The sequence below is a fragment of the Synchytrium microbalum genome, assembly GCF_006535985.1.
Source record: "Synchytrium microbalum strain JEL517 chromosome Unknown SmJEL517_scf0043, whole genome shotgun sequence".
NCBI classification, from domain to species: domain Eukaryota; kingdom Fungi; phylum Chytridiomycota; class Chytridiomycetes; order Synchytriales; family Synchytriaceae; genus Synchytrium; species Synchytrium microbalum.
Window position 1 is genome coordinate 110,798 of NW_022158392.1, and position 22,534 is coordinate 133,331.

Below are 22,534 nucleotides of genomic sequence, written 5' to 3' on the forward strand. Positions count from 1 at the left end.
GACTTCGTCGCAAAACACCAATATCTCGAAAGCTTGAACTACCAAAGCTAGCTCTCTAAGGTGCATCATGCTTGGAACTACCGCCAAGTAAGCTCTGCCGTATTGCTTTAAGTGTAGTCTATCAAAGTTTTGACCAGTCTTGTATAGGTGCAACCACAATACGCACGACGTTTTTATCTACTACCGGGCTGAAACGGAATCAAGTTTGTCTAAACGAGTGAAATCTGTGCTTGAGAATGTGTCAAGACGTGCTCTAGGCCATTCGCTGAGTGTATTTTTGGACGTGGACTGTGGCTTATCAACAGCTGGATCTGAAGATGTTGTTTCGCCTCCTGTTATTGTGATACTGGTTAGCGATGCATCAATGAATGCTTTGAGTCAAAACGTTCAAGGAAAGGTAGTTTTAACCCAGTTTGTTGGTGTCGTTTTTGCCGTTACAAACCAACATGACCACTGTTAAACAGAAGGACGATGCGCTGTTTAGTCAGATCCTGCAGGGGATTCAGCTCTATGAAGGTGGAAAAGCACAGCTTCTGCCAGTCATGGTTGGTAGCGAGACCAAAGAATTCTCGAAATGGGCTACCGAGCTAAACTATCCCGATGCTACTGTTTTATCCGTTATGAAGAAGCTGTTTGCTATCAACGGTGCTAAACTTATACCAGACGACAAGTCTACATTATTCCTGAAACCGGTATTTGCCAAAGCTATGTCGCTACTCAACAAGTCCCCTAAACCTGGTATGTGTTGCATTGTAGTTGACACGAGTTACAATACTCAGCCACTATACAATCTTTAGACGGCAAAACCAACCTATTTCTGCCACCTCATTCACGGGCCTTTGCTGGTAGATCGTCAGAGCTCCAAGTCGTGGAGAAACTCTTGTTTGAAACGGGAGTCTGTATGTTGGAAGGTCTTCCAGGCATAGGCAAATCCATGTTGGCCAGCGAGTATTCGTGGATACACGAACGAGAATATAGTAGTATTTGGAGGATATCGCTTGATTCTGCAGATGTATTTAGGCAGTCCCTAGTTACTTTAGCAACTCGTGGTCTTGGGATCAAGAGTAGTGTGATTCCAACTGACAATCAGGACGATTTGGTGTCTCTAGTCATCGACACTTTAAGTGCTAGATCCGGATATTTGCTTATTATTGACAATGCTGATGATGAAGTGCTGGCTTCGTCACTGTGTAAACCAGCGTCATTCAACACATTGAGTGATGTGCTCATAAGTAGTCGCAAAATCCCTTCAGCATTCACCACCGCTCTTGGCAATGTATCTAAATATACAGTGTCCAAGTGGTCTACCGATGAATCACGTAAATATATCTTGAACGCTACTCATTTGATCATTCAGGACCCTGATGAAGACGCTGCCTTGAACGAGCTAGTAACGAAAGTCGACTGCAATCCGCTAGCAGTGTCTCTAGCATCGTCGTATATTGTAAATGGTGGTATTATATCGTTTAGACGATTCTTGAAGAGGGATGGTGTGGTTGAGTCGATTGTTACCAAAGTCACCTCTAGTAATCGGAACCCTGCTGATTACACAACAGCTAGTGATGCTTCTGATAAGCAAGCTGTGGTAGTAGGGGCGTCAGCATTGGGGTAAGAGATGAAAAGTCTCCCTTTAATTAGTGGTACTTTCAGCAGCGTTATAACTTTACCTTTGTTCTTACTAGTGACGTGGATGGAGACAACCACACCCATCACGATGCCTTCATATCGTATCGGCAGGTCTCGGAGTTTGATATGGCCAAGGCAATAAAAACTTCAATGGTTGAAGTTTCAACAAAACGTGTCGGTGATGCCTTGTGCGTTTTCAGAGATGCAGACTGTATCCCTCCTGGGATTCTTTGGAAGGATTATTTCGAGAAGCAACTCAAAAATAGTACTGTGGTTGTATATCTGCTCAGTAACGCTTCGATGGACATTTTGCGCAACAGTATATTTTCAAAGGTAAGTTCGGATTACTTTTCTACAGTTATCACGAATTGAGATACTGACAGGCCGCAATAACTCTATAGCGAGAGGACAATTGCTTTGCTGAACTCTCGCTGGGTATTGAGTGCTACAAGGCGAAAAGCATCAAGATACTGCCCGTTATAATTGATGCACCGGATGCTCCATTTTCACGTTGGGCTACTGAAGAGAACTATCCAGATCCGACAGTGCTGGAAGTCATGAAAGCCATTTTTGATATTGAGAGTGTCACGGTTACCGTGACTGCCGATAACTTGTACCTCAAGACAATATTCGACAAAGTGGACGAGATGCTGGACAAACCACAGCCAATAGGTAAGTTTAATGCAATCGTTCTACTTTTCACCGGTGCAGTAATTGTGTTTTTTAAAATCGTTCTATGCATGTTTATAGATTCGACCGTTGGCCTGTTTTTGCCTCCACACTATAAAGACTTTGCTGGACGAGACGACGAGCTAGCAGAAATTGAAACGCTTCTATTCAATATGCATACTGTAGTGGCAAGTGGCTGGTCTGGTGTCGGAAAGAGTATGTTGATTTCAGAATATGCATGGCTACATGAGAAATCGTACCAAGCTATATATTGGATATCATTTGAATCTCGTGAATCTGCTCGTCAAGGATTCGCAAAGCTCTGGACTCATGGGTTTGCTAATAGCGAGCCAGTCCCAGAAGATGATGATCGACTGCGCAAGTATACTTGGCAACAACTCGCTTCTCGTCATGGGTATTTGCTGCTTATAGACAATGCTGATGATGAAGAACTGGTAGAAAAGCTTTGCCAGGATTGTACAGGGTTTGGTGGTGACGTGATTATCACAACCAGATCCGAGAGCATTGGTCTCAAGTTTGGAATCGTAAATAGGGACAGTTTGCATCAGGTTGGTAAATGGTCGCCAGAGAATACGAAGAAGTTTATTCTTGGGATTACTAAGCTCTCGGTGACTGGTGATCCGGATGAAGAGAAGGCTCTGAATAAAATCGTACAACGTGTCGATGGTCTGCCGTTGGCTGCTTCGCAAGCCGCTAACTTTATACACGAAGCCAAGCTTACCTTTATGGATTTCAACAAGAACTTTGATAGTAGTATGCAGAATTCACAAACCACTGTAGAGGGAGATACAACCGTTGCTCCTGGTAGAAATGTCGCACTATCTACCATTTTCAACCTGTCAGTAGACTCGCTCAGAACTAGCCTTGGAATCACTGGTCTAGCAGCAATCGGCTGTCTTGATATAATGGCTCATATCGCGCCGGACAACATACCTACGGTCCCTTTAATGGAGACCTATATCGGAAACAACCCAAATTGGAAAGGTTTGGATATAGATGACGTCCTGTCTCCTCTAACGAAACGAGCTCTTGTATATCGAAGAAACGACGGCATGATCAGTATACATGCCTTGACACAGGAGCTCGCCCGTGGACTAGAACCTCCACAGAATGTACTCCCTGAAGTTGGAGCCTCGTTGCTTGCATGCTTTCCACAGCACGAGTACCGAGAAGCATATACAGCTACCGAACGACATGTTGCTGAATCATTGATGTCTCATGTTTTGAGAGTGACGCAGCCAGGACCGGTTGTTTCTCAAGGTATTTTGAAGGTTGCGTGGGCAATGGACAAGTATTGTGATTATCTTGGACGATACCAGGCCCGAAAGTAAGTTATCGCTCATGATTCGATCGAGGGCCTTAATTCTTTTGCCCCTTTCTCACATTTTTTGGTTTCTAAAGGGAGCTACTCACAAACCTGGCCCAGATATACGTGAATATTGGGGACGTTGGAAGTGTCTTGTCGGTATTACACAATCTTGGTATTGTCTCCTTTAATCTCGGGGAGGTTTGTCTTTGCAGTTTTGCACATCTACAATTCAGTTCATTAAATATTCCTTGTTCCTTAGTACGCAACTGCTCAACAATATCAACAGAATGCGCTCCAAATAATGGGTCAACTTTCTCAAGCAACTCCCAACTCCACCGTTGGAATTCAAGTTGCTTTGCCAATGAACGAAGACAGTGTTGGGGAAGCTACGGTTGTTGACGGGCCTGCTGATGCCAATGCAGCGCCAACAGACGAAGCTCAAGCTGCCGCTATGAAGCAGTTTATGATATCCCGAGCCGCGACTCTGATGAGTCTTGGGTCAACCAAACTGCATCAAGGTGCAAATGCCGAGGCAAAACAGTATTATGAGCAGAGTCTTCAAATCTTCCAACAGATTTTTGGAGACACAGTCAACGAATACACGCCTCAATTGTACATTGGTCTGGGCTCTCTGAACCTACAAATTGGGAATGCTCCTGAAGCAAAAAAGTATTATACGCAAGCTATGGGGCTCATGACCAAAGTATACGGTACGAGAGTAAATAAGGAGATTGCGTCAGTCCTGATGGGTCTTGGGTCGTGTTGTCTACGAATGGGAGATTATGAAGAGGGAAAGAAGTGTTATGAGGAGGCTCTTGATACGCAAACCAAACTCTTTGGATCTCGTGATCATGCTGATGTTGCTTCGATTTTAATGGGGCTCGGAACTGTTTGTTTACAAACTCGTAAGTGTTGCTTGCTTTTCAAGTACAAACTAGTGTATTTAGGTTTATATGAGTTCAGTTCTCACATCCGTTTATCAAATTAGGCGACTTTGTTGGAGCGCGGAAATACTATGAAGAGGCTCTTGCAATTCAAGAGAAGGTATTCGGAAGTAGAAACAATGCCGACGTGGGTCAGACTCTTCAAGGGCTGGGCAGTGTGTGCATGCAATCTGAGGATTATGATGGTGCCATTGGATTTTATGAGGAGAGTGTTAAAACACAGACCGCAATATATGGCACCAAGTTCCATAATGATATTGCTTCTACTTACATCGGTACGTCCTTGCATCTGATGTACAATCATTCGAATTATATTTACATCTCCCAGAACTAATTTCATCGTCAACCACAGGTCTTGGAAGCTGTGCTTTGAAGAAGAATGATTTGGAGACTGCCAAAAAGTATTATGAAGAAGCCATCGACATCAAAGTACATGTATTTGGTACAAGAGAAGTACCCGATATTGCGCAAATTCTCATCGGGTTGGGCCAAACCCTTATGAAGGAAAAGGATTTTGTAGGCTCGAAAAAGTATTTTGAAGAAAGTTTGGCCATCATGAAGAAACTCCAGGGCAATCGTCCTTCCACAGATCAGGGTGGAATATTGACGGCTCTTGCAGCAGCAGCATATCAACAGTGTGATTTTAAAGCTGCTGTCAAGTACTCGCAGCAGGGTCTCGACACCTTTGTCGCCGCTAGTGGTGGTGTACAGAGACAGCCTGAAGTAGCCAAGATACTCTTAGCATGTGGTATGGCTTCTCTCAATGTTGGAGCATATCGTAGGGCCAAAGGTCAATTCGAAGAATGCTTAACCATCTTCCAAGCTGCTCTCGGTACGCGTGAAAATCCTGTCATTGCTTCCGTATTATCGTATCTAGGCCAGACGTATTTGGAGCTAGAGCAATACCCGAAGGCTAGGGAGGCCTTTGAAGAATCTTTGGAAATCAGTATCAGGGCTAACGATAACAAACGTGACTCGCTTCCAGTCGCTTGGGCTTTGTCTCGTCTGGGTAATCTGGAACGGTGCCAACAGCATGATAATGCTCTTGCTACAAAGTGTTGTACCGAAGCATTGGATATTGAGGTTGTTGGACTGGAGACTCGTAAGAGCGAGTATGTAGCCGAGTGTTTATCGAATCTAGGGTATATAGCTAGAGACACAGGTGACCTTGCACTAGCCAACAAACACTTGGCTGAGGCATTGGAGATTGATAAGGAGGTGTTTGGTACAGCTAATCACCCCGATATTGCCAGAATACTGCTTGGATTAGGTGACGTTGAACGTGGCCTAGGAAACACACCAGCTGCTAAGTCGTGTTATGAGGAGAGGTTGAAGATATTACGTAGTGTATTTGAAGACATGAAGCATCCTCAAATCAAGAAGACGTTGGAACGGTTGGATTCTCTGAACGGGAACTCGTCTAGAGGAAGCTCTAAACCTAGCTCCAAATCGCGTCCACCAGTTGATGAGCAGAAGGAGAAATGTTGTATAGTCATGTAGAGTCGATATAAAATGTGAAGATAAAATGACGCGTAATTGATTGATTTGATTACAGTGAGTTGGGTGTCTTGAGTTTTTACCAACAACGCCGCTCGTGATTGCACGTTCTTGAAATTTGACTAGACCTCAGAGAAGAATTGACACGAGGAATACACTTACAGATAACTATGGAAGGTGAACAGTCGGAGCTGGAGCCTATTGGAACCACGCTATCTGAAGATGCTGCAAAAGTACGTGCTGCGATCGTGCTCTAGTTCAGTTCCTTGATGTGAAGGGCACTGGAGCTCATGTGAATACGATCAGCGTTATTCTATCAATCAATTCAATTCATATTGCACCTTATTTCTCTTGATCTATGTCAAATCTGTGCAAGCTGTCAACATCAACAATGTCATTGCTTCTAAACACCCCTTTTCCAACACTAAGGAGCTTGCAATCCTTCTTCGAGCACCAAGCGACATATTTCGAAAGATCACCAATGGAGAATTCAAGAAACGCTTTCCGGTCTACATTAATGAGCACGGAGCAAAACCTGCATTCTTGTATTGTGATGAGTATCTGGAAAGTGTACAGTCGTCTGGCCTCAATTTGAAACGACCAATTCAAGTTGTCAATACTTCGGTATGATGAAAAGCGTTGATGTCCGTCGCATGTCGTCACAAAAGGCCATTCGCTGAAACTACCAGCGGTAATCGTAGATGCCTGATGACAAAGCCGCGTCCTTGGTAACTTTCTTGAAAACATTTTATCCTGGCTTGAATTTTATTGGCGAAGGAGAAACCTTTGACGACTATCGGTATGTGAGACTTTTGTATCGTATCGCCACCCAAACATTGCATTTGAACTTGCCACTCGAAATCTTTATCATAGGGGTGATCCAATTAAGCTGAAGATCATGGTCAGCGTGGAAACTCGCTTGGTGATGAAGGTATGAAATCTTTCGATCCCTCTCTGAAAATTGCCAAAAAGCCACACACAATGAAATGTTTACCGCTCACCTTCGCAATCTAGTTGTTGTCGGCAGCAGTGGCTACAGAACTATTGAAAATGAAAGTCTGTGGAGAGAACGAGTGCTTACTCAACCCAACAAAGAGTTCGAACTATGTAGTTCTCCATCTCTGTCCATACTGTCATGAAAAATTGTGCAAGTTACTGGGTTGGAGCAGCTTGCAACGCTCCTTCAAACTTGCAAATTACTTCAAAGCCGAAGACCTTCAAGACTGCTATGAGTGGGAACAAAAGCTTTACGAATACATCTGTAAGTCGAGGTCTCGTATTTTGGATGAGGTGGCAGTTGGATGATGATTGGTTTCTCGCTTTCTCGTTGGATGAGGTGGCATTTTAATGACGATATTTCTGAAATCATAGATGACTCGCTTGAAAATCTCCAAGAGCCCGCTACCATTGGTCAAAAACGTAACAACGATACCAAAATAACCGAATGGTGGGATATTACTAACCCCACTAATCCCAATAAAACCAGGTCGTAGGACAACTATCGAATCGAGTACTTCCACCCTTCTGCTCAAATCATCACCGAAAAAGCCAAAAAAACGAGTGTCAAAGGCCAAGGACGATTCGGAGAGTAGTGGTCTCGAGTAAGTCTGATGTAACTTATGTTGACAAGGGATTTCGTGCTAAGCATGATTCCTGTTTCAAGGATTCCCCTGATGAAGAAAACCACTCAAGCTTCACCTGCACCAACACACTTGACCAATGGCAATAGCCCGGAACGTGAAATCAAATACCGTGATGAGGTATAAAACAGCGTTTTCAATGGTTGGAAGACCCTCCAAATTCATCCAAATTTACATAGATTGCTGCATATTTTGCTTCGAATGCTCGTGGAGAGAAGATCAACTGGAGAATCCTCCTCCATCTTCTCACACAAAGCGCAGCTTCTGTCGCAGAATTTGACGCAGACGATCTTGAAGCGGAAACTAGGAGGAGACTGTTGTAGTTGGTGTGAAATGGGTTGTGCTGGACAGTTAAGAGAAGAGCATAAGCGACATTGTTGTCATCCTCCAAACCTGCATGTATCATAAATAATAGAGAAACACTTTATCAAGCGAATACTCAGTGCAAAGCGAATGAATTGAACTGCATTAGTATGTTGTCGGACGCCACGTAAACCCACAAACTTCTGCTGTGTTTTACGTTAGGTCGATTGCTGAAGACGTCGTCTTCAGAGCAAACTTCAGACAGCGACAAGCTCCAAGGTGAATACTTATGTAAGATCGGTCTCTCTCACCCCCTTTTCGCTTCACCTTCACTTCGAGGTCACGAAACACACCGCGTCGACTCAGAACTTTTACGAGTCGCCTTAGAGTCGTTCGCTCCAAGAAATTTTCGTAAATAATCATTGAGAGATTCGGATATGAATCTTCTCATCCCAGACAGAGCCCCATCCACCTCAAAATCACTGGAAACCAAGGACATTAGAAATTCCGTGAGCCGCAGAAACGACACAGACGCAGATGAGCTTCTATCTCTCGATGCTGCCAGGGTATGCTTCCAACGCCTTAAGTGGGCTTATCGCATATATAAATTCAATGTAATTGCCCTTTATTCTTCATGTCAATTAGGAAATTCAATGGATCTTGAGATCCCCAACAGAACTTGGTCTCTTCCAAACATACTCGAAACGAAAGTTTACGAGTCTGTTTAGTCGATATTTGGAGAGCCATGACTTCCCAGAGTTTATGTATCTTGATGACTATGTCGAGATCATGGACAAGGATGACATCAAACGACCGCTTCAAATTCATGTTCGAAACTCTGTGGTAAGGGCTAGTTTAGGGAGAAATGGTATACCAGCTTCAGATGTTAGTTGAATTATATCTTCGATTTGATCTTTATAGGTCTCAGATGAAGTTTACAAATCAATGCTCAAGTTTATCAGGCTCTTCTTACCCGGCTTGACAATTCTCTCAAAGGATGACCACAGCTTGTAAGTTTCCCTGAATGTTTAAACTGAGCTCTTACTGGTTGCTACAATCTCTGACAGCTGTCAAGACGAAATCTTAATACCCACGGACTTTGTAGGGCGGACCCTATTGACATTGATATTGTCTCAGACGTTGGTGTCAGAGCAGGCATGAAGGTAGGACAAAGATCCAACATTTTTGCCAGATTAAGACACAAGGAGAACCTTTTGTTACCACGGGTGTCGCTTTTCCCTTTTTCTAACAGAGCCTTGCTTGTGCCATTTGCACAAACATACTCAAGCTGCCAGTTTGCTCCTACTATCAATGCATCCTCAATCCAGGACGTGCAGCCCAGAATATTGTCTTGCATCTCTGTCCATACTGTCACGAGAAACTATGCAAGGTGCTTATTTGGCACAGTTTGGGTCGCTCTGCAGCTTTGCTTCGTTTCTTCGAGAGTGAAAAGCAGTTGAGTGATGATGCTGTTTGGGAAAAACGTCTCCTGACTTATCTCAGTGAGTATGCTATCGACGTATCTGTATTTTTTTAAGCATTGACGTGGTTGTTTGGTTTTGATTTTAGAAGAGTCATTGGAGTATTCGCAAAGCAAAAAGCGACGCAGGATTGGGACTGAACACTACGTCCCAGACACGACCCCAACAAAAAAGATTCGACCTGTAGAAATCAAAGCCGAGCCAATCAAATTAGAAAGGAAGGTCGTCGCTGGTCCAAAGCCTCCCACGGAAACTCGAAAAGCACAGCAAGAGACAGAATCTCGACCGTCTGATGCTTCTGTCCATGAAACTTTCGGATATATGCCTACAGAGCAGACCAAGCCTCATACCGTGAGGTCTGTTGCTGCAGCCAAGCAGACTCCCAAAGTACAGGAACGAGGTGTTAATCGTGTACGCAGTCTGGTTCCTGTCACGTCATTTTCACAGTGAGTTTGTGGTTATTTGGAACCAATACATTCTTTCGACATTCTAACCTTTTTTTTCCAAAAAGTAGGCTTGCTGCAGCAGCAAAACCATTGAAAGTGGTTTCTGGTCCTTCACGATCTGAAACTCCTGATACCACTTATGATGGTACTCTCTCTACTGGTGATGTTTCTCGTGATATCAGCTATCGTGATGAGGTATACTAAATCTGTCTTGTTCAGAAACATCATCCACCATGTCGCTGTTTTTTTTGTCGAATAGATCTTGGCATACTTTGCAGCTCATGAACGTGGAGAGCACATCAACTTTCGATTCCTCCACAATCTCTTGTCTCGTGCAGCAGCCAGTGTCTCTGCATTCGAGATCGACGATAATGACGAGTTGAGGAAGGCTGTCTCCACGTCATTATGTGCTGCTGGTCGTTGAATTTTGTGTATTTTGAAAGGTTTGAAGTCGTATTTGCGAAAACGCTTGGGTTTTTCTTCTCTGTTGCATATTATTGCAATAAACAACTGACTCGAAAAGTATTGGGATGATTGTTGGAGACTGAGTATAATTAAGAGAGATATGACCCCTTTACAACTATTCGTAAGACACGTCAAAACATTGTGAATGCTTTAATGTTTGTGCTTTCTCGGCTTCCACGAGTCGAGCGAGGTGATTGCTTTGTGAAAGGCACCACGTAGCGCTGAATATACTCACCGGAATAGCCCTCGCTTTTTTAAAACTCAGCGATGCCTTAGTGAACAGAGGTTGCATGTTGGCGACGACTACGCTCAACTCACCGAGTACGAGCTTTGAAGCGTATGTCTCCGAAGGCTGACCCTCGTCATTCATGGCAACAAGATCATTGGTGCAAGTTGCGTCAGTTCGTACGTTGTGAGGTGTCCAAGCTTCAGAATATAAAATAAAATGTCCAATACTGCAAGTTCTTGCAAACACACAAGGCGTCTGTGGAGACAAAATCAGTGCCAATGATAGATCCTTATAAATTCAAATATGAATCTAACGTCGTGCCTTCCGTTCCGCCACGTTCTCCCAGAAAAAAACTCACAATAAAACTCAAGCGAAGCAAGCAGCTCAATGACCATAGATTTCTTTCGCAGCCTACCTTGGACGGAGCTCGTGCCTATATCGGAAGATGGAACTCAACTTCAGCTTGAAACTCAACAGAAAGCACACCCAGTTGAGGAGCTAGTTGTTGGAACCTGTCAAGTACAATTGATCGCTGCAGGTACGCTCAGAAGCCACATCACGGTAAAGCCGAGAGGCAATTCGCAATCTCTTCATATATATTTGTTTTGCAGTTGCAACTTGAACTAAGTCGCTTTAAACGTGTTTTAGGAACACCAGTCACTCTAGCATCAGATTTACCATTTACCTTGTTTGCTGTTGTAGGAACACAGCAGCTCGTAGTCAAAATCGATGGACTTGTATTTCTATTATCCACAGACAAAGTCCGCCCCCTTCAATCGACGAGGCCACCCTACATAACAGTTGGCAGGAATGCAGTCATCCACATCGAAACACCGCCTGTAGGCTCTCGAATATGGAAGGATATAGAAGGACGACTGCAGCATCCACACATGCCAGTAGATGGTGCAACTATTATCAAGATTCAGGACGATATATACCATAACAAACGACCTGCTCCAACGTCAGAATACGCTGGTCTCGATCAGTACTGTAAAGACAGTGACAAGCGACTCTCTCGTATGGTTGACACAGTGCGTCGTATTGGTATTGCTCCTCCAAGTAGACGTGACAATCTCATCTCTAAAGTGAAGGAAATCAAGGCCGAAAGGGATTTTATCATTCAACTTTCTGATGCTCAACATGATTTTTTCAAAGATGTAAGTCGAAACTTGCCAGAAATGGTCATGTATCTGATGCTGACACACACCTGTGACGTTAGGGTGAGCCAACGCTGGAATTGATGAAAGCCGTCGCTGAGAGATATGAAACGCGTGATGTGAGTGAGCAAGTAGATACTATATCAACAAACTTGAAGAAGCACTGTGAATATGAGATTGCAATGGCACGTGCTACTTTTATGTAAAAAACAACCAAACCATAATATTATTATGCACCTTTTGTCTATAGTCATTGCTTAAAACACCAGCAAGATCCACACAACATTATTATAGCTTGTGTGCTGATTTCCATGCACTGAACTTGCGTTCTAAACGACTCTTTTCAGTCACTACGAGGTCATTTAAAACTTTGGCAGGTCGTTTCTTTACAACATGTTGACCATTCACAGTTTCTGCTACCCACATCACATTTCGTTGGTATCCACCATCATCGATTTCCGGCGGCCCATACTCGACGTCCATTGTTATGACACGTTTGCCAGCTTTACGCTGCACGTCCCAAATGAATTGCCAAACTGCATCGAACTCCTCTCGACATATCGGATCCCAGCCATCTGTAGCTTCTGGGTCATCAATTTGTGAAGATTGAGTGGTAGATATCCTGGCGTGGATGTGATCTACTCGTGATGCTACCAATTCTAATAGTTGCCGATAATGCGGACTCGTTGGATTCAATATAAATCGTTCGGATACAACTACCCAATGTGACAGATCCAAAGTGAGCCGAAGCGTAGGTAGACGTTTCAGTAGCATGTATGTACGCCTGTGAAAATAGTTGAAAGGAATCAGCCAGCTTTTGTAAACCGAGTGGTGGCAAATCGCATACCACGGAGAGTAGAGTATTCGCCCACGATGCGTCTCGTGAGATACAGTGAGGCCCACCTCCTTTTCGATCGCAAGAGCACCTTCGAAAAATTGGATTGCCTCGTCATCCGAGAGATTGTCCCCACCAGAATGAGAACTGTCACAGAAGCAGGTTAGAGATACGATATGAGAAGCATCAACCTGGCAGCTTGATCATCTCCAAACGAATCGATGATAGTCAATAGACTCAATCTTACTTGCAATGAAAAGCTCCAAGCTCCTTGGCGGCAATCAGCTCTCGTTTGAATTGCATCAAGTGCTCTTCAACAGTTTTCGGAGCCCAATCTCCAATATAGTTGTCCCAAGCCTAGATCAAGCTGTATCAGATCTTTGAACTTTAGGATGTCACAATCTGCGATGCACGACCGTACAGTGTATAAACCAGCAAGGAATTTCAGGCCATATTTGAGACGAAGCTGACTGAAACGGTCAGTCTTGGATTTATCAGGCCATCCCATGGAAGAAAGCGAGACTTCTACTCCAGCAAACCCTTGCATCTGTAATCGAGGGAAGAGCACTTCGAAATCCTCGTTCACACCCCATAGAGCCCTATAAAACTAGAGAATATATGTCAATTAGCATCTGTAAGCCATCGAACGTGTGTTAGACTCCTACCTGGACTTGCATCGTTGGGTAGGTTGGTTTCAATGTTTGAAAGGTTGAAGCCGATGAACGTTACCGATAGAGCCTGAGAGTCCTGTGGTCGAGTCGATGTAAACTCGCGGCGTCAAAACCGTCAAAACGCGTCTTGTTTCCTTGTAATCCGCCGTAGGAGCGGATGAGCTGCTGTCAAGTCAACTCAACACTTTCATTTCATACAGCAACGTTTTAGGAATATAATGGTGTAGATCGAGTAGTCAACACTAAACAGAGCTATTGGAAACGATGGTGGACGCTGCAACTGCGCTGCAGAATGGAGTGGCTGGATTCTCAGTCGTGATGTGGATTGTCATGACACAGTTCTGTCTATGGGGAGCTATTCTCGTGTACGAAATCAACTGACTTAATGTACATTGAACTCATACTGATATGGCCCTTGACTATATTATTAGGCGAATACGCTACTCTCATCCGCCAACGCCCACATCATCTCAAAAATCATCAACTCCTAGCGTCACGATTCTTCGACCTATGAAGGGCGTCGATAATTTGCTAGAAGAGAATCTAGCCTCTGCGTTCAAACAGGAATATCCAAAGTTTGAGGTCATCATGACTGTAGCTGATCCCAAGGATAAAGCTGTTGAAGTCGCTCGAATGGTTATGAAAGCTCATCCCAATGTTGATGCTCGTATTGTTACTGGCAATCCAGGTTAGTTGTCGTAATGCATTTCAATGTTGGTGTGCATCATCTCAAAGACGTGCGCTCCTTTTCATTACCAGATGAAGCAGAAATTGGACCAAATCCAAAGGTTTGCAACTTGCTACCAGGCTATCATGCCGCCAAATATAATATTATATGGATCGTGGACTCGAACGTACTAGTCGCGCCGGATTGCATGGGTAGATCTGTCGATGCTCTCCATCTACCAAACATTGGATTGGTACACCACGCACCAGTAGCAACAAGGCCACAGTCTTTTGGATCTCGTGTAGAAATGATGTTTCTAAATACCGCACACTGTAAAATGTATCTCAGCATCAATTATGCATCCATCTCGTCATGTATCAATGGCAAGAGTAATATGTTTCGTAAAACAGATCTTGAACGAGCAGCTGCTGGCGGTCTAGCTCATTTCGCTCGATACTTGAGTGAAGATAATATTATGGGTGAAAAGATATGGCAATTGGGATTACGGCACGCTACTACAGCTGATTTTGCCATGCAACCGCTGGGTGCCTTGAGCCTTGTAGAATACTTTCGTCGACGATCACGATGGATTCGTATACGTAAATATGTAGTGACGGTTGCTACCTTAATCGAGCCATTTACCGAATCGATAGTGTGTGGTCTTCTTGGTGTCTGGGGTTGGTCGTACTTTTTGGGATGGACTAGATCACAGTGTATAATGTTTCTGGTGATGCATTTTATAGGCTGGATTGCGTCGGATACAGTGATTGCTTTTACCATTGATGACAGTTTGGCTAAAAGTGCCGACGTGTACTTTCTGGCCTGGATTGTCCGGGAAGTTATGGCATTACCTATATGGTGTATTGCTATGGCAGGATATATAGTGGAATGGCGAGGTAAACCATTCCGTCTGAATCCAGATGGAACTGCTACTGCGATTGTTACGCACTGGCACGAGAAGAAGCAGTAAATAGGAATTGTATAGCATAGATCCTCGCAATAGCATGATTGTAAGTAAACATAATAATTGTCACGTTTCTACCATAAAATCGCATCGCATCTACTAGGGTTTATCCAAGATTTCTAACTTGGCTGAGCAATTGCTATCCACGTCTTTAGTTTTTTGCCCCAAACTTCTTGACGACCAAACTGCAACTGGAGGACTGTTCAAAACGTCGGCGGAAGTTTCAGATCATATATCCGTGAGCTTTCCACGGTCGACCGTTAACGGATCTGTCTCCTCATTTGCTTCGTACGTATTTTAACGAAACCCCGACAAACCTTGGAGACTGAAATCTTTTCCCAATATTTTAGTGATGATCGATAGGAAATAATATTATAGAAAGCATGTTGAGGAGAATCAGTGAGATCTCGGGCTCAGTTGTCCCAAAAGGAGGACATTCACGACAAGCTTCACGAAATGCTAATGAGATGGCAGTGAGTCCCAAGGTATCGCCAGCAGTGGCATATGAAGATCAGTCGGGACCAGACACAAAGCGAAGGGTTTATATGAATGTGCCCTCTCGACCACCATATTCGCAAACATTCCACGTGGGAAACCAGGTTTGAACATGAAAAAAGTTTTGAACGTAATCCATGATTAGAGCTAGACGATGACATTTTTTGTTCTAGATCCGAACCTCAAAATATACTTTATTGACGTTTATACCGAAAAATGCTCTGGAGCAGCTCCGATCTGTCGCAAACTTTTACTTTATATCACTTGTCATTCTTCAGCTATTTGATCCCTTCAAAAATGTCGATTTTGGACTCACTGCTGCTCCGATTTTGTTTATTTTGGGTGTGACGGCACTCAAGGTCGGGATCAATTTTTGGTCTAGAGTTGTTTTATCATGGGCACATGTCAACTCACACAATTCCATTATCTCAGGACGCTTTTGAAGATTATAAACGTCATGAAGCTGATACTAGAGCAAACAATACTAGAACGTATCTCCTTGCCAACTGGCGAAACACAAACCCATCACCTGAAACTGTACCATTTCAATTTATCATGATCTTTAGCTACATTTCCAATAGAATCGACCTCATGTTTGGCGCCCTGGCCCGGATACTAGGAAAACTGATACAATGGAATAAAAAATCTCCAGCAGATGCCATATCACGAGATTTCCCTCTACATATAGGCTTTTCCGACTATCCGAAATGTGCTGGTGACGTGGCACCTCCAGACGAGGTGCATCTAGACGGTGAAGAGTCGGATGTAAATTCACATGTAACTCATACAAATTCAGCTACCCAACAATCTGAGAGGTCACCAATCTTGGATGTGACTGATCCTATATGGAAGCTCAACTTGTGGGATGCTGTTAAAGTAGGCGATTGGGTCTTCATTCGTGAGAATGATCCTATTCCCGCTGATATCGTCGTCGTATCTACATCCGAGCCAGATAACGTATGTTATGTCGAAACGAAGAACTTGGATGGTGAAACCAATCTCAAAATTCGTAGAGGCATTACCCAACTCGCATCTGTTAAAACACCAGCCCAATGTGCCAAAGTCAATATCATTATAGATTCTGAATTACCATCAGCCAACCTGTATACATATAGTGGTGTCGCAATCCTCAACCCAAAACCAGATGGTTTACGGCCCTCGCCTGAAGAAATGGAACGAGGTGTGGGCAAGCTGGTGCCCATCAGCCCTGTAGGCATCCTGCTACGTGGATGTATATTGAGGAATACTGGATGGGTTATTGGTATTGTGATTTATACAGGAGTTGATACGAAAGTCATGTTGAATTCAGGAGAAACACCATCTAAACGATCCAAGATACAAAGAAGTCTGAACCCATTGATTGTACTAAATTTTGTTATTTTGGTGGCTCTGTGTCTGATTAATGCTTGTGCGGCAGCCTTCTACTTGGCTGCTTATCGGAATGAAGGAGCACTGTGGAATTTAGGAGATCCGAATTCCACACTTACCCAATCAATCTTGGATTTTTTCGTTGCCATGATTATCTATCAAAACATTATACCGATCGCACTATATATATCGGTTGAGGTGGCTAAGACAATTCAGGTAAAGCAATAATAAGGATTTCGCAGTTGTTTTTTGTCGTCAAATAAGTCATCGTTTCTTACACTTCCTACTTCCTGTTCCATTTCATAGTCTGTATTCATATATTGGGATGATGACATGTATGATCGAGAATCTGACAAACATGTGGTACCTCAAACATATAATCTCTGTGACGATCTGGGTCAAATCGAGTATATCTTCTCCGACAAGACCGGTACTCTCACAGCCAACGTGATGGAATTCCGGATGTGCTCTATAAATGGAATAGTTTATGGTGATGGTTACATAACAGAAGCCAAAATGGGTGCCATGCAACGTGAAGGTCTCACCGACTTTGATAAGCCTGCTATATTAGCCAAACTGGCTCAGCAAGAACAGCAGATGAGATCGACTCTGAAAAAGGACTTGAAGGGCCATTATGTGGATAATGGCCGATTATCCTTTGTTGATATGAGTCTAGTCAAGGACCTATTAGAAGAAGGAGAACAGGCTAGAGCGATTAGAGAATTCTTTATTCTCCTGGCATGCTGTCATACGGTGCTAGTTGATATCCCACGAGACTCGCCTGAGAAGCTTATATATAAGGCCCAGTCGCCTGATGAAGCAGCGCTGGTAGCTGCTGCCAGAGATGTTGGTGTTGCTTTTAAACGACGAGCACAGAATTCCATTAGCATAGAAGTCTATGGTGAAGAAAGAACGTATTCTGTACTGAATGTACTGGAATTCGATTCAGATCGGAAACGTATGAGCGTAGTCCTTCGAGATTCGGAGGGACATATAGTGTTGTTATGTAAAGGTGCCGACTCGGTCATCTACGAACGACTGGTGACTGGCACCGACCAAGCACTCTCCGAAAAGACTTCGTCAGATTTAGAATCGTTTGCTAATGACGGCTTACGGACACTGTGTCTCGCATGGCGCATTATACCCGAAGAGCAGTATTTCGCATGGGCTGATACATATAGTGCTGCTCAAAATCAGATAGTGAATCGAGATAAAGCTGTGGCTGCTGCCGCTGAGACTATAGAACGTGAACTGATACTGCTTGGAGCAACCGCCATTGAAGATAAACTGCAAGATGGTGTACCTGAATGTATAGCAACTCTAGCTCAAGCTGGTATAAAGATATGGGTTTTGACTGGTGATAAAGTTGAAACTGCCATCAATATTGGATTTGCTTGTAATCTACTGACTCGAACCATGGTGCTGATTGTGGTGCGAGCTACTACGCCAAATGGTACTGCTGATCAACTCAAGTCTGCTCTGAATCGGTTTTGGGATGAGAATGGAAAGGCTATTGAGGGTGATACTCATGCTTTGATTATTGATGGCGAGTCACTCAAGTTTGCTCTGGAAGGAAGCAGTCGAGAACTTCTTTTGGAATTGGGTTGTCGATGTAAAGCTGTAGTCTGTGCTCGTGTTAGTCCATTGCAGAAGGCACGAGTTGTTGAGCTTGTTCGCAAAGGCTTGGTGAGTTCCTGTGTATTCTTTGTCCTACGGTTTCTATTGCCTTTGCAATACTCAATTGTTTGATTCTTCGCAGAATGCACTCACCTTGGCTATTGGTGATGGAGCCAATGATGTCTCTATGATCCAAGAAGCAGAAGTCGGTGTTGGAATTTCTGGCAAAGAAGGTCTACAAGCTGTCATGGCTGCTGATTATGCTATACCGCAATTCCGGTTTTTGGCAAGATTGCTATTGGTCCATGGGAAATGGGCATATGTGAGAACGGCTGGTCTGATCTTCAACTACTTTTATAAGAACGTACTGTGGCTGTTCATCTTGTTTTGGTATCAATTCCAGTCAGGGTGAGTGAAGGCGAACAGTCGACTATCATCCTTCGATTCCCATTAAATCTTTTTTACGTCTTTTCAGATTCGCAGCGGATGTAATTCCTGACTTTACATATGGACAATTCTTTAATACCTTCTTCACTCTGCTACCTAACATTTTTATTGGCACATTCGACCAAGATCTCAATGATGAAACCTCAATCAAACTACCTGAAATCTATCAAAAGGGTATTCGAAATGACCTCTTCACCAACGAACAAGTATGGATTTATATTGCTGATGGTATATATCAATCCGTCGTTATCTACTTTGGTGTGACGCTTGCATACGCAACCGACACTGACCCAAATGGTCTGACTTGGAACAAAGATGCCATGGGTACAGTCATTGCATGGACTGCTATTCTAACAGTCAACGTATATATTGCTATGGGAACTTATTCATGGAACTGGCTAGCAGTGTTTGCCATAATTGCTACAGTAGCCGTATGGATTATCTATGTCCTCACGTATGCAGCAAGTATGGCCAATCCCACATATGGTGAAATACCGGTTCTCTATAAACAGGCAGCCTATTACTTTGTCATGATATTAGTAATAGTGACGGCATCTCTGCCACGATTCATTGCAGCTGCAGCTCGAGCCATGTTTTGGCCAACTGATACCGATATAGTACGCGAGATGCAAAAGTACAACTTGTCTTCTGAAGAAAAGGTAGCTGCCAAGGCTGGTGAAGCTGCTATTAACGGTGATCCAAAACCAGGACCGAATGATGACCCGCCGCAATATGCCAAGTGGAATGTACGAGCACCATTATTTGGACTATTTGGACCACATAGTCATGATACACATCAGCACGAAGCAGTGCCTAGTTCAGAGACCATACCAGCTATAGTCATAAGCGAAGATAGCATACCCATGAAGGCTGTACCCGATCACCCAGCAACGCAATCAACATCGGGTAGATCGTCGGAAGGAAAGGAGCAAAAGCCATCAACGCCACCATCGCCTAAACATCCACATCACCCACCACACCATCTTCCTCATCTCAGAATAGCAACTGACCCCGTTAATAATACCAATAATAACTCTGACGATAATCGTGGTCGTGGTAAAGGAGACCGCGCCAGCTCAACCAATCGTAGAACTTCCTTCCAACTAGCTTCACTGCCAGCTCGATTAGTGGGAGAGTTTGTACGATCTGTACCACGACGCTTACGAGCTGTGAGCTCGAATCATCCCGTATTACATACACCACAACGATCAATAGGTACTATAGTATATATGGAGGATGAAGGAGCAGGGAGAACACCCAACACTGGATTCTCCTTTTCTCACGAAAGTGGGATGGAGGGTGTCGTCTCGCCACGTGTCTCGGTTACTAGTATGAGAAGGAGAGGCCCGCCGCCACCTCATCATGATCGACTCACATTGGGAGAGTCGTTGAGGAAATCGCTGCACTTTATTCCAAGGACGAGGAATAGTTCTAGAGAGCCTATAGGTGGTCCGTCAGTACAAGCAACTGCAAGCAGCCATGGAGACATATCGACTGCCACTATACCACACTCTGCGTCTCATGAATCCATTAAAATGAATAGAGAACGACGTGGTTCATCTGGAAAACCACGCGGAACGACCCTTCCATTCTTGCATGCCTTGAGCAACAGTAGCTCCAATACTAGCAGTACCAGTCACAGTCACAATAGCAACTCTGAACCACATCTACACATCCAAAATCCAGCTCTATTTGGACCACAATTATCGACTGTAACGGATTCCTCAGATATGGGGAATACTTCTAGGGCTTCGTCGTCGACGAAGCAACCTGATGCCGCAAGACAACCCAACCCTTCAGTATGAGCTGCACCAATTGCATTTTAGATCTTTTAGCATTATCGCAACCACCACGATCATCAAACGACAAACATATAGACAATAATTTCTTCACGTGATGTATTTATTATTTTGCACTGTAACTAGTTTATAATTTACTCAAATTGGTTGAAAGCTTATTTGCCATGCGATTTAGAACAGAAATTCTACTTGTTCTTCGTGTTGCGTTCACAACCAACGTTCACAACCAACGATGAGCAACAGATGCAAGTATCCGCCAGACCCCGCCATTCGTAACGTTCTCGTGACTGGCGGCGCAGGCTTCATGTAAGATCATTGTCGAACTATCGTCCTTCGTTGGATCACTAACCTCTATCTTCCCACAAAAAGAGCCTCACATGTAATCAACTATCTTATTGCCACCTACCCGGACTACAACATCATCAACTTTGACAAGCTGGACTATGTCTCATCACTCCATAACTTGCAGGCCGTATCTGATAAACCCAATTATACCTTTGTTCGGGTATGTTTGAGACATCATCGGATCCAAAATTTTGTGTGGTTTGAAACATTGTTGACCATGTAAGAGCCAACACTAACGTGACAATTGTATTCTCGAATAGGGCGATATCACATCAGTCGATCTAGTAAACTATGTTGTTCAAGAACGGAATGTGGATACGATACTTCACTTTGCTGCTTCAACACATGTCGATAACTCGTTTGGTGATTCACTCGAGTTTACTCATAACAATGTGATGGGAACGCATGTGCTATTGGAAGCTGCTCGTGAATTCCAAGTCAAGAAGTTCATACATGTTAGTACTGATGAGGTGTATGGTGAAACTCAAGCTAATATGGTATTAGTCGATATTGATCTTGTCGTTTTTGCTTGTCATAGCTGATCCATTATTCCCTGTTTATATAGCCAGATCGTGAAGAAGAGACGATATTGGCACCATCGAATCCGTATTCTGCTACCAAAGCCGCTGCAGAATCGCTGGTTAAGGCATACCAGAAGTCATTCAAACTACCAGCCATCATCACACGAAGTAATAACGTATATGGACCGTTTCAGTATCCAGAAAAGGTCATTCCGAAGTTTATTTGCTCGTTACTCTCTGACAAGAACCTGTACGTTTACTGGATAGTACTACCAATCTTTGGACTTTCGTTGGTCCAATCGAACTCATACACTCACGCTTCGTGTTCCTGTTTTCTACAGGTACTTACATGGAGACGGATCAAACTCACGACACTACATCTACATTACGGACGTTGTTGATGCGATTGACACCATCATGCACAAGGGCGTTTCCGGTGCCACCTATAACATTGGAGCAGGCTCAGATTCAGAATTGACGAATTTGAATCTTGCTCGTATCCTATTACGCAAATTCGGGTTACAAGACCGTGCATCTGAAATAATTGAGCACGTAGCTGATCGAGCATTCAATGATCAACGATATGCTATTGATTCGAGTAGACTTGAAGCGTTGGGATGGAAGCAATGTGTTGACTTTGATACTGGGATTGCTGAGACAAGTAAGGTCGTTTTGAACTGGTTGGAGGTAATATTCCCTCATCTTACCCTACACTTTTTGTCGCAGTTACTTGGTATCGAGACAATTGGAAGACGTGGTGGGAGCAAGAAGTCGAATTGAGACCACATTCGAAGGCTAGAAGGAGGGCGCTGGCCGTCCCATCGACGTGATGAAGTAGTTGATGTTTGCATTTTAGCCATCAGTGGCATTGTGGCATTGGGCAAAAGTTAAGCTATAGTGGCTTCCTCATAAAATAGACGTAATTTAATCGCATCAAACTTCTACGCATCCCGTTTTTGCTGGGCCATCGCGACAACTTCCTTGTACAGTTGTTGGTGAGTACAAACCATGAACGTGA

The 22,534-nt window shown here is 43.7% G+C and overlaps 4 protein-coding genes across 4 annotated transcripts; 3 read left to right on the top strand and 1 right to left on the bottom strand.

The window, feature by feature from the left end:
- Nucleotides 1–12,075: 12,075 nt before the first annotated feature.
- SmJEL517_g05153 (uncharacterized protein) lies at nucleotides 12,076–13,299 on the bottom strand (the record flags this gene model as incomplete). The annotated part of the gene is made up of 5 exons (XM_031171080.1): nucleotides 12,076–12,571; nucleotides 12,635–12,769; nucleotides 12,870–12,979; nucleotides 13,044–13,229; nucleotides 13,288–13,299. The coding sequence occupies 5 exons, from the start codon at nucleotides 13,297–13,299 to the stop codon at nucleotides 12,076–12,078; spliced, it is 939 nt and encodes a 312-aa protein (XP_031022939.1).
- Nucleotides 13,300–13,557: 258 nt separating this feature from the next.
- Nucleotides 13,558–14,930, top strand: SmJEL517_g05154 (uncharacterized protein; the record flags this gene model as incomplete). Its single annotated transcript, XM_031171081.1, has 3 exons — nucleotides 13,558–13,658; nucleotides 13,725–13,981; nucleotides 14,053–14,930. The coding sequence occupies 3 exons, from the start codon at nucleotides 13,558–13,560 to the stop codon at nucleotides 14,928–14,930; spliced, it is 1,236 nt and encodes a 411-aa protein (XP_031022944.1).
- Nucleotides 14,931–15,307: 377 nt separating this feature from the next.
- SmJEL517_g05155 (uncharacterized protein) lies at nucleotides 15,308–20,656 on the top strand (the record flags this gene model as incomplete). Its single annotated transcript, XM_031171082.1, has 6 exons — nucleotides 15,308–15,523; nucleotides 15,593–15,778; nucleotides 15,852–17,003; nucleotides 17,094–18,473; nucleotides 18,547–18,812; nucleotides 18,880–20,656. 6 exons carry the CDS (start codon nucleotides 15,308–15,310, stop codon nucleotides 20,654–20,656), a joined length of 4,977 nt encoding a protein of 1,658 aa, XP_031022945.1.
- Nucleotides 20,657–20,882: 226 nt separating this feature from the next.
- Nucleotides 20,883–22,346, top strand: SmJEL517_g05156 (dTDP-glucose 4,6-dehydratase; the record flags this gene model as incomplete). The annotated part of the gene is made up of 6 exons (XM_031171083.1): nucleotides 20,883–20,956; nucleotides 21,020–21,155; nucleotides 21,256–21,492; nucleotides 21,561–21,766; nucleotides 21,858–22,177; nucleotides 22,243–22,346. The coding sequence occupies 6 exons, from the start codon at nucleotides 20,883–20,885 to the stop codon at nucleotides 22,344–22,346; spliced, it is 1,077 nt and encodes a 358-aa protein (XP_031022942.1).
- Between the last annotated feature and the right edge of the window lie 188 nt (nucleotides 22,347–22,534).